This window comes from Lacerta agilis, chromosome 3 (genome assembly GCF_009819535.1).
Source record: "Lacerta agilis isolate rLacAgi1 chromosome 3, rLacAgi1.pri, whole genome shotgun sequence".
Taxonomy (NCBI): domain Eukaryota; kingdom Metazoa; phylum Chordata; class Lepidosauria; order Squamata; family Lacertidae; genus Lacerta; species Lacerta agilis.
The window spans coordinates 6,805,293-6,822,289 of NC_046314.1; the positions used below are offsets into that span (position 1 = coordinate 6,805,293).

At 46.3% G+C, this 16,997-nt stretch overlaps 2 protein-coding genes across 6 annotated transcripts in view; both read right to left on the minus strand.

Annotated features, from left to right (window-relative positions):
- The window catches only part of LOC117043239 (homeobox protein Meis1), a 156,959-nt gene extending 155,013 nt beyond the window's left edge, over positions 1 to 1,946 (minus strand). For all 3 annotated transcript variants that reach the window (XM_033142710.1, XM_033142712.1, XM_033142711.1), the window contains exon 1: positions 1,845 to 1,946. In XM_033142710.1, coding sequence (XP_032998601.1) covers positions 1,845 to 1,856 — 12 coding nt within the window. In that variant the 5' untranslated portion in view covers positions 1,857 to 1,946. The remainder of the gene's footprint in view (positions 1 to 1,844) is intronic.
- Positions 1,947 to 2,324: 378 nt separating this feature from the next.
- LOC117043241 (homeobox protein Meis1-like) lies at positions 2,325 to 6,735 on the minus strand. Of its 3 annotated transcripts, none has more exons than XR_004426163.1 (2): positions 3,996 to 4,162; positions 2,325 to 2,591 (listed from the first exon to the last, which is right to left on the minus strand). XR_004426163.1 is itself a non-coding variant. In XM_033142713.1 (2 exons), exons 1-2 carry the CDS (start codon positions 6,700 to 6,702, stop codon positions 2,543 to 2,545), a joined length of 282 nt encoding a protein of 93 aa, XP_032998604.1. In that variant the 5' UTR covers positions 6,703 to 6,735; the 3' UTR covers positions 2,325 to 2,542. The 3 variants fall into 3 exon arrangements, 1 of the variants encoding a protein (XP_032998604.1); XR_004426164.1 differs by lacking the exon at positions 3,996 to 4,162 and adding an exon at positions 3,429 to 3,471; XM_033142713.1 differs by lacking the exon at positions 3,996 to 4,162 and adding an exon at positions 6,470 to 6,735.
- Positions 6,736 to 16,997: the final 10,262 nt, after the last annotated feature.

The window sequence follows — 16,997 nt, forward strand, 5'->3', positions numbered from 1 at the left end:
GCGTACAGAAGATCCACTCTGTCACTTGGGGAAGAAGATGGCGAAACATAAGGGACCGGGAAGGCCGCGTCTTTTTTTAAAAAAAAAAGGGGAAGGAGATTTTCCTGCGGTTTGGTTTGGGGGGTAGTTTTTTGTTTGTTTTTTGGTCTTGGGTCCAGTCTCCAATGAATTTTCCACTAGGCCTTCGCAAGCACTTTCCTCCTGGGGTCCCGGCAGAGCGTCCTCGTGGAAAGGAAAAAGTTAACTGGAGGATGGAGGACTTCTCTAGACTCCAGCTCAACATAAATGCATGCTGGAAAGATGTCTCCTCCTGTACGTTTTCTCAGCAGAAGTTAAAATGAGGACACCTATTATTAACACGTGCATTAAAACAACCTCCCTTTATTTATTTATTTTGTGAGATTTCCCTGTGGGCATCGGTTGTGCCTGCCAGAAGCCTCAAGTGGCAGACCTTCCCTGATGTTTGAAAAGATTCAGGAAGGTACAGGAGCACAAAAATAGAAATATCCCATTTAGAATCACTATTTCAAGCAAGTTTATTTGGGGCTGTGTTTTCAGGGGTGTGGGTGGGGCGGTGGGACAAAAGTTAGTCTTTTGCACAACTGACAGAGAGTATTTTAAATAATTAATTCACCCAAGCTTATCCTGTCCTAAAGTTTACCGCTTTTGAGAAGTCCCATACACAAATATCAGGCTTCAGGTGTTTGTGTGACAAAGCTAAAATCAGGATCTTGTTTAAGGGAGGGAGAAATTTATTTAATAGTTCGTTTAGGATTCTCCAGCTCTGACTACTTTCAAAAGTAGTCCATCGACTGCTTTTCTTAGCATTTACTCTGGGAAGCTCAGCTTAGTATTTAGAGCCAGGTGCCCAAAACAAGATTTATTTATTTTTTGTTCCTTCGGAGGAAAGCTGTGTTAGTGAGGTGGTGGTGGTGGTGGGGAGGTCACTCTGCCATTTCAATATCTAGTTAATTAAGGACAAATGAGGGTGTGGAGAATTTGGGGAGGGGGGGGGAGTCCTTCCAGCTGCTTGAACTGAAAAAGTAAATGAAAAAGGATCAGTGGACCAACTTTCTTTTTCCAACTGTGGTGTGTGAGAGGTGCATTGCCAAAAGTGTGCCAGAAAATGTATTCGAGAGGTTAAATTTCCTTTTAAATGCCCTCTTGGTTGCATTATTCTTGCCACTATCAACAGTCTTCCTAAACTGGTAAACTTTTTTCGGGTGTGTGTGTGTGTGAGGGGGGGTGATGGTGTCCATTTAATAAAATAAATAATAGATAGTAATGTTAGGAACACACAAGTGCGTGTAACTGTTATTTGGAGTCAACATTACATATGAAAATGTGTTCAAAACAACATCTTGGTTGGAATGTATGGACTGCTCTGATTGCCCCCCCTTCCATTTACAGTAATGTTATTTTAAATAAGTTCTTTATTAACTGTAAAGATATTATTACCGTATCCTAAAGGTCCAAAGGCATTGGCATATTATTTAGTGCCTTAATTACTTTGAGAGACATAGAAACTGAATATTAAAAGGAACTGCATTCAGTTTCGAGGCTGCGTGTGTAGGCAGCGTCTGCTTCTAGTAGGTGGCCTGTGGTATGAATTAATATTACGAATAAATGGAACCAAGGTCTCCGGTGCATCTCATAACGTTGGACATGCACAGTTTAAAAAAAAACACATGCTCCTTTCAAAACAGTAATAGACTTTACACGCTCCCTCGTGTGTTTCTGAAAGTATACAAAACTCCCCCCTCCTCACAGTGTCTCTAAGATCCACGTTTCAATGTTATGTTACTCGGAAATCACGAATTAAAAATAATAATAATAATACGTACCCTTTGCGCCATCGGCCTGCTTCGCACCCCTTCCCTTTCAACTTCTAATATATCCTCTTTAAGGCCAGCGTGAAAAGAAACAAAACGTGCTCTCCCCCACCCACCCACCCCCCAAAATAAAGGGAAAAAGAATCCTTTAGAGTCGCCAGTAGCTTGAGCAGCCGACCAGAGTCTTCTTCAGCCGGAGGGACCTCAGAGAAGCGGCACGATCATTCAGCATTTAAAAAAGAAAAAAGAAAAGAAGCTTCTCTCTCCTCTTCTTTTCCTTCCTTCCTTTTCCCGCGTCGCTCACACTCTTCCCTTTTGGTTTCCAAGACAGCGACGGGGAGAAAGCAAAATATCCTTTCTCCCAAATCAGTTTGGTTTGTTGTTGTTGGTGGTTTTTTTTTTTTTGGAAAAATAAAATAAAAAATAAAAAATAAAAAGTGCCTCTCAAACCCAACTACCAACTCGCATGACTTTTTGCCACTCCAGCTGTCAATCAAAGGAGAGGTTGTCAAAGGTGGTGAATGAATGATGAGAATCCTCCGTGTGTGCTTCCAGTGGTCAGGACACCTCAAATGTTAACATCAAAAGCATATGAGCTCTAAAAGCTTTCTTTCTGTCCTCCTCCTCCTCCTCCTCCTCCTCCTCCTCCTCCTCCTCCTCCTCCTCCTCCTCCTCTTCCCCTTTCTCTTTCTCCCTCGCTTGATTCAGTCCTAATTCCTAATCAGATTTTCTCTCTTCCCTCCGTGCAACTGGAGAAGCCTAGAGGAAGAGGGGGGTTTTTTTGAAAGAAAGAAAAAAAAAAGAAAAGAAAAGAAAATGGGGGGGGGGAGAGAGAGAGAGAGAAAAGAAGGCTGTCTGAGTTTGTCTTAAAGGAGCCACGATCGATGCTGCCTGCTGCAAGTCTCCCGTGCGTGTGTAAAGTGTGCGTTGCACACAGGCGGAGAGGTGGATTTGGACCAGAATGCTGGAACCCGGAAGTAGTGGTGGCCATAACAGGTCGCGTCTTACACAATGCAGCGGGCTGCATCAACTACGCTCGCAGCGCAGGGGTGGGTTGGGTGAGCCGCAAGGCAAGGGAAGAGCTGCTAGCAGAGGCTTCCCCATTAACAAAACACACACACACACACACACACACACACACACAGAGGCGAGCGCGCTGGCAGAGAGGAGCGAACAATGACTGAAGCCTCGGAGGAGCGCGCGGTTCCTCCTGCCCTGCTCGTCGGAAGATCCCCACCGGCGGCTCCCCTTCCCTTCCAGACTCGCCTTCGCTGCTTCCCGACTCGCTTACACCGGGGGAGAGACGAGGGGGGAAAGGGCTCGCTCGCTCCGGTTGCTGCGGCTGGGTGGTTTCTTTACATCCACCCCAGTGTGGCCTTGGAGACGGTGTGTGCGTGTGTGCTTTCTTTTGTACGCGAATTCTCATTTCCCTCTCTCTCTGGCGCTTAACGCCGCCGTTTTGCAGGGCCCCCTCCCCTCTCAACATCACCCCTTTCTTTCCTTTCCTTTCCTTTCCTCTTTATTAGTTCCCAGGCAGGTTAGTGAATCTGTTTTTGTGACTTAAGAGACGCTGGTCGTGTATCTGCTTAGGCTCACCAAAAGGGACCGAGGTCAGTTCTGGAGGGAACACAAACACACACACAGAGAAGGCTGTGTCTGGTGCACACGATCGCCCACTCCCCGCCCCCGTGTCACATCTAGGGCACATCCAGCAGCGACCCCTCACCACACTGTTAGCAACCTCCGAAGCTAGTGGCCATTTCCTTTGTCTGGAAATAAGTGGTTAATTTCTATTTACTCTCCGCTCTGCAAAAGCGAGCCTCTGCCCGGCGCCTTGAAATTGCAGGACTTTTACGCGTCCCCCTTTCTTCCTCTCGCGGCAAGCGAATACAAAAGGAAGCGGAGTTAAGAGAGAAGAAAGCCCTATTAGGGGAGGAATCCAGACTTCTTTGCTGGAATTGCACCTCCGTCGTCCGAGGCGAGGCGTTTGCACAAGGAGTTGTCTCAAAACTGCTACATCTTTCCCCCCCAGAGCAGAGATCTCCGCCAGGCAGGGTTTCCCCGCCCCCACCGACTCCCCTCCATTCCCTTCCCAAGCTTCGAAAACCCTACAGAAGAGGGGGGGGGGAATCTCCCCCGCCGTAGGATAGAGAATGAGCTCACCCAAATCTCAGTAGGCAGCAGTGGAGGAGCTGTAGTCCAATCAGGATCGCCTTTTCGAAAGCCGGGCGTGCATTGGTTGAGGGGGAAATCAATTATCAAATAATCGATCAGCAGGGAGCTTCGATCTGCCGGGAGCGCCTCCTCCCCCCCAAAAAAGCCACTTCGGCTTCTTTACGCAGAACCGAAGTTGATCAGTTTAGAAAGTGATCACTTGCCCTGCGTTAGGATTTAGTCCAAAAGGGAAATAATAATAGAAAGTGTCGCCCACCAATCGTGCAATGAAAAAAAGAGAGAGAGGGGCTTTCTGTTGGGCTTTTTTAAAAGCTATGAAATGCAGCTTTCTATTCTATTTTGGAGTAGACTATGTCTATGTGAACTCGTCTTCACGTCTGTCAATATCCCTGGGAAATGTGCTTTCTTTTCCTGGCTAGCATGCAGAGGTGGCTCGCTCCCTTCTTTGCACTAAGAAGTTCCAAAAAAGCAAGAGGTGCAGTGGATAGGGGGGCGCATCGCTAGGATTCTTCCTGAACACAGCATCCGTGGGGTCCATTGTGCAATCTTTCATGCAAAGCCCCCGACTGCTGGATTTGGAAGGCACCCGCTTAGGGAAGCGAAGCGAAGGCACCGAGAATACTTTGGGTGGCTGAAGCCACTAGTACTTTCGCCACGCCAGCCAGAGCCTTTCGAGCGTCAGCTGCGCCTTGGTCCAAAAACCTTAAGCAAGCTCCTTTGCAAGGTGGCGGGCAGAGGGCAGAAAACCTCCGAGGCTCGCACCCAAGTCAATGTGGGGAGGAACCTGAGGCCAGAGGCTTGCGCTCCATTCCGGGGAGGGGGCGTGTGTGACAAGGGATAACAGTTCCAAATGCATTCTAGCCTTGTCACTTAATATTAGTGCTATTATTATTACTGCTGCTGCTGCTGCTATTACTCTCGTCATCATCGGGCATTTGGAACAGTACAGAAGGGAAAGTGCAAGAGATTTTGCATTGAGACTTGTTTTCTGACCTGTTTGGCAAACACTGCTATGTCTTCGTTGAAAGACTCTGAGGAGCAAACATCGCCGCCCGCCACCCCGGGTTCCCGGGGAGTGCATGTCGCTAATTCACATTTCTCAAAAATCAGTGCTAAGAGTGGGAAGAGGGGGTGTCTGAAAGAAAAATACAAGAGTCACCAAAGCAACACACAAGACGACACAGCAATTACAGCAAATTCAAGAGGAGCGTCCAAAATGAAGTTTACAGCAGCAGGTCTCCTCAGCCACCGGCACACACACACACACCCGGCTTTTTACACCCACTCCTCCAATCACTGCTCCCTTTACTACTCTCCAGACCTGGATCCCAAGGCCCTGAGCCATAGAGATCTCCAGGATGGCCGTTTTGAAGCAAACTTGCTAACCTCGGGTCTAGTTGCCATTTTGAAATCCTCCCCCCCCCCAAAAAAAACCCCACCCCCGAATCTTCATTTTGTAGGTTTAGTTGTAGGGGAAGACCGAATGGGGCCTCATGTACACTAAGGTGGAGTGGGGACTCCGTTTTTATTTATAATTTGGAGTGGGCTGCGAAGTTACGCAGCTCAGCTAAATTGCCAACCAGGCTTGGAACGGGTGGGGGTGCAGGCGTGGAGGGTAGGGTGGGGGGTACGTCCCCTGAAAAGTCACCTATCTGTAGCCCTTCCTCTCCAGTTGGCCTAGACTATCCCTTTCCAAGCTCTCTTGCTCTCTCTCACACACACTCCCCGGTTACTGCACTATAATAAATTACCTTTTGGGATTGATGTAATCTCACGTTTTAAACATTTTGCCACAGCAACATTATGTCCTCCTTTATTTTACACCTTGTGCTTCACACTCCGAATTGTAACTGAATTGGTGATCATTCCTTTTAAGTCATATTTGTGACACAGATCAAGCCCCCCCCCCCCAAAAAAACCCCTTAATTTTAAAGTTCCCACGTTGGAGAGGCTTCAAATGCTATAGAGAGACGTGCGGTTGCAACTTTGAAGTCAGCCCTGGAGTTCTCATTTTAAATGAAACATTATTTAAGTTTGTTAGATTTTAAAATGTTTTACTTTAACGTAGAAGGGGGGGGGGGGCAAAGGAAATATCCATTATTTCTCAACTCTTCCTGAAAAGATTTCCCTTCTTTCCTTCTCTACCTATATTCATGGGTTTAGGCGAGGTGTGTTGCGGTGTTTAGAATGATAGTACTCAATATTTTGTTGTAAAGTGGCTCAGCCTCTTTGCATTTATCCTTCAAAACCTCTCTCTGAGAGGGTGTTTATTTGTGCATCCGAGATCGATTGGCAAGGAGAGGCACTGAAATCAACCCCCCGCCACCCCCATGCAAAGCCTCGGCTGCCCCAGATTATTTACCTACGGTCTCGGGTAAACGGTGGCTTTCACCAGGGAGGGGAAGCACGGGGAAGGAAGGAGCACGTCTTAAGCTAATGAACCTGATGCTAGCTGTACCTACCCATAAACGGCATCTTTATCTCTCTTTAAAGCGTCATTGACGGAGGAGCCCATGCTTGGGGGCATGGCGTTGGTGTGAGCTGTGTGCGGGTATTGATGGGAGTGAAGCGGAGGACCGTGATTCATGTGGTGGACGGGCTGCATGGATCTGGCGGCATGGGGGTCCCCGTACATGGTGCTCGGGATCCCCACTCCATCCATCCCACCGTAATGGGGTAAATCGTCGTACTGCATAATAGACAGGAGGGAAAAAGAAAAGGGTCAGCTTGAAGGCCAGTCCTTCGCAGTGCAGTTTAAAGGGGGGTGGTGTGGGGTGTGTGTGTAGGAAGCAACTTCGTGTGCTGGGTGGGTGCGAGGAGAGTGGGAACCAAGGCGTACAGAAGATCCACTCTGTCACTTGGGGAAGAAGATGGCGAAACATAAGGGACCGGGAAGGCCGCGTCTTTTTAAAAAAAAAAAGGGGGGGAGGAGATTTTCCTGCGGTTTGGTTTGGGGGGTAGTTTTTTGTTTGTTTTTTTGGTCTTGGGTCCAGTCTCCAATGAATTTTCCACTAGGCCTCCGCAAGTACTTTCCTCCTGGGGTCCTGGCACAGCGTCCTCGTGGAAAGGAAAAAGTTAACTGGAGGATGGAGGACTTCTCTGGAGTCCAGCTCAACATAAATGCATGCTGGAAAGATGTCTCCTCCTGTACGTTTTCTCAGCAGAAGTTAAAATGAGGACACCTATTATTAACACGTGCATTAAAACAACCTCCCTTTATTTATATTTTTTGTGAGATTTCCCTGTGGGCATCGGTTGTGCCTGCCAGAAGCCTCAAGTGGCAGACCTTCCCTGATGTTTGAAAAGATTCACGAATGTTTTGGAGGCTTGCCTTGGAGCGCGGTTCCTCCGGACTACCCCCTCCCCTCACTTGCAGCTTCTCCTTTGCTACCTTCTGAATCACTAACAGGGGCGAAAGTCTAGAGAAAATGGGCTTTCTGGAGTTGGGCGGTTTCTCTTTAAACTCATCCCCCCCAACGTGGCGTTGAAGGTTGTGTGTGTGTGTGTGTGTGTTCTTTTGCACGGAATTTCTCTTATCTTCTTCTCCTCTGCCCCTTCAACGTTTAGGGCTTTTTCCACCTTTCCTATCCAATCTCTCCCCCCCCTCTTTCTTTCTTTCTTTTTTAGTTCCCAGTCTGCTTCTGTGACTGTGGTTCTGCTTAGGTTCATCAAATGGGACCGAGGTCAGTTCTGAAGACAGCGCTCTCGCTCTCACGCTCTCTCTCTCTCTCTCTCTCTCTCTCTCACACACACACACACACACACACACACACACAAAACACCCACCCACGAGATGGGGGGGGGCTGTGTCTGGTGCACACGATCGCCCACTCCCCGCCCCCGTGTCACATCTAGGGCACATCCAGCAGCGACCCCTCACCACACTGTTAGCAACCTCCGAGGCTAGTGGCCATTTCCTTTGTCTAGAAATAAGTGATTAATTTCTATTTACTCTCCGCTCTGTAAAAGCGAACCTCTGCCCGGCGCCTTGAAATTGCAGGACTTTTACGCGTCCCCCTTTCTTCCTCTCGCAGCAAGCGAATACAAAAGGAAGCGGAGTTAAGGGAGAAGAAAGCCCTATTAGGGGAGGAATCCAGGCTTCTTTGCTAGAATTGCACCTCCGTCGTCCGAGGCGAGGCGTTTGCACAAGGAGTTGTCTCAAAACTGCAACATCTCCCCCCCCCCAAGAGCAGAGATCTCCGCCAGGCAGGGTTTCCCCGCCCCCACCGACTCCCCTCCATTCCTTTTGAAAACCTCATAGAAGGGGGAATCTCCCCCGCCGCAGGCAGCAGTGGAGCAGCTGTAATCCAATCAGGACCTTTTCTCGAAAAGCCAGGCATGGATTGGTTTTTTTGGGGAAATCAATTATCAAATAATCGATCAGCAGGGAGCTTCGATCTGCGGGGAGCGCCTCTTCCCCAAAAAGCCACTTCAGCGTCTTCACAGAGAACCGAAGTTGATAAGTTCAGAAAGATTGCTCACTTGCCTTGCCCTGTGTTGGCATTTAATCCAAAAGTGGAATAGGACCGCTGCTACTATTCAACAGAGAGGGCGGGTGGAAAAAAGACTTTGTCTTGGTGTTTCTTGGTTTGCCTCTTTAAAAAGGGGTAAAGTGTGAGATCCAGCGCTCTCTCTTCTGTTTTGGAGTGGGCTTTGTGAGCTCGTTTACACTTCTGTCACTTTGTCTGGGTATAATGTTTCTTTCTTGCTCGGCACACACAGATGGCTTCCCCCTGCCCCTAGTGATTCCAGAAAGACAAGAGGTGAGATGGATACGGGATCGCATCTCCAGGAGTGCATCCTGTTCACACGTGACAGTAAAAGCTGCAGTTTGGTACCTTTTATAGGCAGCAGAGGTAGTTATCATGAAGTGTTCCAGATTTTTTTTTTAAAAAAAGTTTGTTATTGTTCCAATTCATTCCTCGAATTAAGAATTTCTGTCCTCTATGATCTAGCACCGTGGCAATGTTATGGTTTTCTTCTCACATGCTCTACCAATATATTTCAACAGAAATAAATCACATAAGGGTTGGTTCGGGCCAAAGAAGACTCTTAAGTGAAACGTTAACAGAAATATTTTGCTGCTGCTTCCAACAGCACAGCCTCGCTTTCTGTCTCCTGCGTGCTGCAATTAAGGCTTTTTTGGCCATAAAACATGTATTTCTAAAGGACGGGAGGGGTTGATTTAAATTTGCTTTTTTCAAACAGAAATGGGGACCACGCACAGACGCTTCTGGGAGTTGAAGGCGAAGATTCACAATAATAAGGGGTCTCTTTTTCCACAATTCCCCGTACAATGGTATGTTATTTTCCCGGTCCCTTTTCTTTAGAGACGGATACCTGTTGTTGGCTGAGTGAGATAATAAAAAGTTGAGCATTAAGGGAAAGAAAAGGAAGGTCTGACATCTATCAGATCAGTCCAACGAGTGGGGGGAATAAAGCGCAAAATCCAACAGCCGTGCAGTCATACATAGGGTCCAAGCAGCCTTATGGATGTGGCCGAAGAGCAGCAGAGTAATCGCTCCACGCTCATATTTCCAAGAAACGAGTTCACCTGAGGGGAGAAGCATTCTTCTATTTAAGAAAAAACATAGAAAGGAAAGAGAGAAAGGACGAGCCATCTGCTGCATGCTAGGAAATACTGTTCCCCTGGTACATCTGTGTTAGGAGGTTTCAAACTTCTTTCAGAAACAAACTCCAAACAACCACACACACCATTTTGGGGCTCACCATCAGGCGGTGAGATACCTCAGCCTTACGCACCAGCGGCGGGGGGCTGGTGGGAAAATTTAAGCTTCCCAGGTAAGGCGTTTTTGGCCACTTTTAAAGCCCAGCTGGAGCATGACCTCCTGCGCGCTTCTCTATAACAGAAGCGGGACCCCCCTGGCTTCCCAAGTTTCTCTTAGGGAAGCATTCCTAACCGTGCCATGCTTCTCTAGAAGGGGGTGGGTCTGGGAGAAAGGGAAAGGAAGGGAGCTATTCATCTTGTGCCCAGTGTCATTCCCAGGCCTTTCTGAGATTAATTCAGCCCAATCGAGGCTAAAACACTTTTACAGTGTAATTACAGTAGTACAAATTGTTTGCGCAAAGCTCCTTCTGGATAAGGGTTGTGTGTGTGTGTGTGTGTGTTTTAAACAATTAGCAAACAGTTATTACAGCGGGAACTTGCTGTGAGAAATTGCACCGTGGCCGTATCGAGTTGCAATATACTGGTCATAAAAAGACTAAGCGGGCAGCAATTAATCATCTATTAAAAGGGAAAAGTAAACGCACAGTTCCTCACTATGTCCGTAAACTGTCCGAGACAGCGCTGGGTTTTGTGTGCTTTTTTACTACAACGGCCCCACTTCACAACTAGATGGCCTTTTTAGGAAATGCAACTATAACCGCCCGCCCGCCCGCTCCCCAGCACTGACCCGATTCAACCCAAAACCTGGGATCTGAATTCACTGTGTTACTGACTTCCCACCAGTATTAGGACTCTGAAGTATACAGTCTCGCTGCGGTCGCCTCTTTACTCTTTTAGAAAACTGTGCAAAAGGAGACGAAAAGGGAGCAGCGAGCTTTAAAAAAACACAAAAACAAAACCCTGGCTACAACTTTTATTGTTTTGTTTCCAAGCACTACTGCTTCTAGAAGGACGCGCGCTCTGCTTGTGTTTCGAGCGCCGCTTCTGTGAGTGTTCAATGATGACTAGTCGGCCCATTTGGTTTCAGTTCCTCAGAGGTTATATTCTGGCTCTCTGCTACACCTCTACAGGCCTCTCATATAAACGAGAAGCAAAGTTCTCAAAAGTTTCAATGGTGAATCACACCAGGATGTTTCAGGGTCAGGGCAGACTTTTCTATAGTAATTTCTGAAAACAGGGCACATGCTTTTAACAGAACTTGGGGCAGCCCGATTTCATGCGTGTTTACTCGAACGTAAATCCTATGAGTTGAATGGGGCTCGCTCTCAAGTAACATTGACTAAAATGTCAAGTTTAAGAAAAAGAATGAGACGTGTACCCCAGATAGGGCGTAAATTATTAACCATTTGTTCTGGAGTAGTCACATTTATTTCCGAAGGATTACACTAGTGTAAACTACCAGTCTCTTGCGCCTACGACGTTATACAGAATGTTCCTGCCTTCCAACTTCCCGAGTACAAGTCTCTGGTTTTAATATGACGATCCATGACATCATACATTACTAAATATTCACCCAAACAAACAAACTTTACAGGCTGGATGATGTTACACAATAGCGGCCTGATGTGATTACACTAACACCAGCAGCCCAAGTGTGTTTTTCCTCCCATCCATCAGTATTTAGGTTTTAGGGCATGATATAAGGAAAAACAAACAAAAGAAAACAGATTTTAAATGTGGCAGAGATAATGAAGGAATGCTACAGATAAGAGTTTGAAGTGATCAGGGTGACCTTACCAGAAAGGAAAAAAAAGAAGTCAAACGCTTAATGAATGTCTGTGAGCAAGCGAAAAAGAAAACTATTTAAAGATCCATTAAAGGGCAAAACCTGAGAAGGTGATAATAAAAGGAGGTTAACTGAGGGGGGGGGATTAAGTGAAGATGAATCAAGTGGCCATGTGCAAGCATGGGCTGGGGCGCTTGGAGTCGGAGAAGATTTGTTTACTGGATTCTGACTTCTGAAAACAAAGGGCGCCTGGTCCAGTTCAGGAGTCAACCAGAGGTCAGGTTGTACTACCGGGACAGGGAAAGACAAAATAGCCAAGGAACTGTATTCAGTAAACAGTCTGGATGGAGAATGAGAGGCCTAAAATGCATTCTGCAGAAAAGAAAAAAAAGAAAGAGGTGAAGAAGGAGGAGGAAGAGGAGGAGGAGGAGGAGGAGGTGGAGAAAGCTGTACTTTGCATAGTGGCGTTTCTTTTCAAGTCTTTAAAATGCCTGAATCTCTTTAGGCGCGGGGTGGAGGGGGTGGGGAGGGAGAGGGAGAGGGAGAGGAGAGAAAGGCAGTCAGACTGTTTAACATAATTACCAGCTCTGACATTTTCAGAGTTATAGAGGTCTTTTATTAATTAAACGGAGGGCTTAATAAAATATTCCTAATAAAATTTACGGTTCCCTTAAAACTTTTCTAAACACCGCCATAAATTCGTTAAAAACTAAAATGAACTGGGAAATGAGTTACTACCCTCGACTTTTGTCACGAAAAACTTCTACGTGAGCGAGCAGCGTGGCGCGAAGTCAAAATGGAAGCCTTTCAGAAACTTAAACGTGTGAAGTTGCGGAGTTGCACATAACGAGAAAAGTCGAGGTGAGGTCTAGGCATAAGTTTGCCTGGTTTATGCATCTGAAACACGCAAAACTCTTCCCAACCACTTCACGGTTGTAGTTCCGAAAGAGCTGCTGTAACTTGTTGGCGTGCAGAGGAAAATCATTTGAACATTGAGCTTGTTGTTATGATTTAAATTTCAGACACAGGAGTTTAGTTCTCTCAAACTACAGAAAACGCCTCAAAAGAATTTCATGTGTACATACTATAGCTGTAATACTAAAGATCTATAAATCAGTCCTTTATACGATACTCTTCAGCAGGTTTGGGGTAAGTGCTGAGGGATAATTTGCTTATATTTAATTCGAGTTATGAATATGGGTATGTTTTGTCACCTGATTTAGTATTTGCCTCTTTTTTTTAACAAAAATAGGACCATCGTAATTTATGTTAATATACTACTTGCTTCATACAAAAACAAAAGCAACCGAAAAAAACTCGCTGGATTAAAAAAAAAAGTCAGCTTGTTTAATTATTTAAAACAAAACCTGCTCGGTCGCCTGATATTTGAAGGCTTGAACGTTTATGCCGTCTACTGGACGATGGAAAAACTACAGCCACTGTCAAGAAAACTTTCGTTTGGGATAAAGGTGATATCTCAGCCAGAATATACGAGTGCGTGGAGTGGGACGGAACACGGCAAATTTCACATTCCGGAGTTCACCAAGTCACATTCTTGGTACTCAATAAGTTGCAGTAGCTAAGCAGTACAATACTGTGCCAGGCATCAATTCACTGTTAACAACAAAGTTTATTAATGTGCCGCTGCTGTTTGAGTTTGTGCGCGGAACTTTAAGGCGAAGAAGCGTAGAGAAGTCAATACTTTATTGCTAGAAGAGTTTCAATGACAAGAGTCAGAGATCATCTCTTAAACCAGTATATAAAAATGTTAGTCGCGCAGTAAATTAGCTGAAGTAAAAAAAAAATGTAATTTAGGTTTGAAGCAAATTATTATGAGAAGGTAGAGGCGCTGGGAAAGTAAACTACTGTATGTGGTTTCGTGTGGGAGAGGAATAATGGTGTCTTATCAGGTTACGAGGGTTGGAAGCGTGTAGCGTTGGCTGAAAGGCTGCAGTCCTAACAGACCTGGGAGCAAGCCCCATTGAGAACAATGGAACTTACTTCTGAGTAGAGAGGTACAGATTGTGCTGCACCTGTGGGTGCTGTTTGGTGGCGCTACACCTTCGGACGCTGCTGCCGGGGAAGAGGCTGGAGGACTGAGTCTCTTACGAGCATGAAATGTTTAACTTAGTAAATCAGAGGTGAAAAGTTGCTGCAGACATACCGGGTGCTTTTGCAGAGAACTCATCTGATGACGAAGAAGAAAAAACAACGCAAAAGTTGTTTTTTGAAATTGAAGCTCCCCATTGCATCAAAATAAAACACCAGCCCATGGCTCTTGGCAGTGTACATCAAAAACATTTTTATATGGATTTTTTTTTGGGGGGGATAGCATGAGTGAATTCATCATGCACCATAAATATCCTCCCATACTGAAATGTGGTTGGTTTTAGTACAGAACAGCATGACTTAAACTAGTGTATTGAAGGAGGGATTAAAAGAATGTTTGCAATTCTATTATTTCCTATGTAGCACAGGAATTAGCCCCATCGATTTCTCATGCACAAAAGAGGGTGAAAAAAATCTTCCTTAAATTTAAGCAGCAGTTTCAGATGTTTTTGATATGTATCAGATATGACCTAAAAGAGAAAGGCTCGATGAATTCATATTTGTTGGTATATTATAATAATTTAGGGGAGGGGACTTTCCCCAAAACCTTCTAAAATGTAATGTTCCTTAACCATTTTTAAAAACTAAGGGGGAAAGGGATTCATATTATATAAATTGGTCCTTATGCTTCTGTATAGAACTCTCTTTAGCAACCAGTAGGAAAACAGGTCAAAAGTGATGTTGACTGAAGCAAATAACCATTAAATATATAGCATGCAATTAAGTCCTGAACTCAGTGGGACTTAACTTCTGAGTAAACATGCTTAAGTTTAAGATGAGGATACAAAGCTGAGGTCATCTAAGCACAATTCCTGAGATATGTTACTCTGAAATCAGCTGCCTAAGACTGATGTTGTGTGTGTGTGTGTGTGTGTGTGTGTAATTAAGCACCAAAGGTAACCAGCTGAATGCATTTAAAAATAAATATTGACCACTACAAAATGTGTAGCCAAAAATATATAATATAATAATGAAGAAACAACAAATAAAGAGCCACCAAGTGGATGCAAACCCCAAAAGTCATAGCAGTCTTAGTGTTTCCTGTATATATAGAGAGAGCCAACAGGTGCAAAGGAAGGTTTGATAAAGTTTTTCAGGTTCCACATGAATCTTCAAAAGGTCAACAGGTGTGCACAAGTTGTTGTAATGGCACAAGTTTCAAACAAGGATTCCCGGAATAGTCTCATCCTGTTTCCCCCATATGGGCTTCTTCCATAGCTGTCAACTTTTTAAAGGGAAATTCCCTTATTCCGAATAGGATTCCTCGCAAGAAAAGGGAAAAGTTGACAGCTATGGCTTCTTCAGTGGTACAGACTTCATATATTGTTCAACAAGATCATGATTATAATGACCAAAGGTTGCTGTGTGTGTGTGTGTGTGTGTGTGTAATCAAGGGCAAAGAAGATTTTGGTTTCTACTATGCAAAGGCAGAAGAGCTGGTGGCAGGATTCCCACACACCTCCCTCCTTTACATATCAATAGGAAACACCGCTGCGTGGAAGCATCAATGATTTCAGTGCCACTTTCCTTCCAAAAATGGGTTCTCAGTGCCAAGGCCTTTGATCCTCTGCACGAGCCCTCCCCTCTGCATAGAAAAACAACACAAAACACCCAGGCAGCCCAACTGAGAAACCCTCTCTTTTATTCCGCTAAGCGGCAAAACCAAGGAAAAAAGAGGCGGCGTTTTGTCACCCACCGAGGCTATTATTTCAGGTGTGCTAATGGGATTAGAGGCGGGTGGGGGGTGGGGGGAAATGCGAGGGGAAACGTGATTCTATCTCGCAGGTACCACCAGCAGCTGCCTCCCGGTAGTCTGCAAACCCCAGCCTCCAGAGCTGAAGAAGGGAAGGCAACTAATTTCAGAGGCACCGGCTGAAGTGAGAGGAGAGGGTCACTCGCAGAGCCAGCGCCGAAGGGGAGCGACAAAAGGGCATCAGTCCCGCCTCCCTCCGGCTGCTAATTCAGCCTCCACCTGAAAGGCTTAGCTGGGTACGAGGGGAGGGGTGGAGGGGGCAGAGAGAAAAGGGGCATGTGTCAGGGTGTGAAAGAGGATCAGACCTCCAAAGAAGGAGAAAGGGCTGGGCTGGGCTGGAGGGGGTGTACCGTGCGCGATCCTTAGCAGAGTGCGTATAAAATCCGTAGTCAACAAATGGCCACGAGGCGCCTCTTTCCCCCACCAGCTCGGCCCCCGAACCGGCGACAGGGCGCCACTGCATTCCTGCGCGGGGCTCTCTTGATCTCTGCGGAGGCTGCGCGGCCAAGGTCTTTTGCATAATTGCATCTTGGCTTTACTAAATGGAGCCACCAAAGTATTGGGGCATCTGACTTTCCCCACCGGCACACGAAGGGTTAAGAGGCGGAGAGGGCAGCGTAATCCTAAAGGGCAGCCCTAGAAAAAAAGAGGACTCACGAATCGCGCGTGAAAGGTGTGAGGACGGCAAGAGTGCTGTGGTTCGTGGGCTCCAGAAGGGTGCAAACGCGCTCCTTGCGCAACGCAACGCAGCATTGTCTGCTGTATTTGTGCCTAGAATTGCGATCCTCAGAACAAATCCCAGCGGCTGACACAATCAAGGGGACTTGTTTCCAAATATACGTGAATGGGGCAGGGATGAGACCCATGTGTTTGGGTTGAATCCTGCTCTTTCTCCAAAAGCTGACAAAGCATATTCATTCCGCCTCCCCCCAGAGGAGGAGGCGTTTCATGGCTGAGCAGGGAATTATTTATCAATTTAAGAGCATCTTCAGCCCACCTGAAGATGGGCTTCTTCTTCTTCTTCTTCTTCTTCTTCTTCTTCTTCTTCTTCTTCTTCTTCTTCTTCTTCTTCTTCTTCTTCTTCTTCTTCCTACTTTTTACTACTGCTTTTTAAAGTAGTATCCAAGAAGGTTAGCAAGCAAAAGAAGTAGTAGGCCCTATCCAAGAAGGTACCTGAGGGGAACCACAAAATGGCGCCCTCTCCCCTCCAGGGAGGAAGGGGTGAATGAAGATCTACCTCTGGAACAAAGAGAGAGGAGTAAATATCTACCTCAGATCTGCTGCCCCTGTGGATCCTGCTGTCTGAGGCGGGTGCCTCACCTTGCCTCATGGGTGGGCCGGCCATTGGCAAGCAGCAAGGTCAATAGTCAGGGTTGATGGAGAAGAGTTTGGATTTGGATTTGATATCCCGCTTTTCACTACCCGAAGGAGTCTCAAAGCGGCTAACATTCTCCTTTCCCTTCCTCCCCCACAACAAACACTCTGTGAGGTGAGTGGGGCTGAGAGACTTCAGAGAAGTGTGACTAGCCCAAGGTCACCCAGCAGCTGCATGTGGAGGAGCGGAGACGCGAACCTGGTTCACCAGATTACAAGTCTACCACTCTTAACCACTACACCAACCTCTGGAGGGCCACAGGTTCCTCATCCCTGTATTTAAAGGAACACATAAGCCTTGCTGCACCAATAACATGGCAGCCCTTCAAGGGCTGTGAA

Excerpts from the sequence above, each read along its gene's own strand:
- LOC117043241 (XM_033142713.1), bottom strand. The coding sequence starts at position 6,702 with ATGCAGTACGACGATTTACCCCATTACGGTGGGATGGATGGAGTGGGG. Across the intron at positions 2,592-6,469 it reads GATAAAGATGCCGTTTATGG|GCTTCTCCAGTTGCACGGAG; the intron begins GTAGGTACAGCT and ends CTCTTCCTCTAG.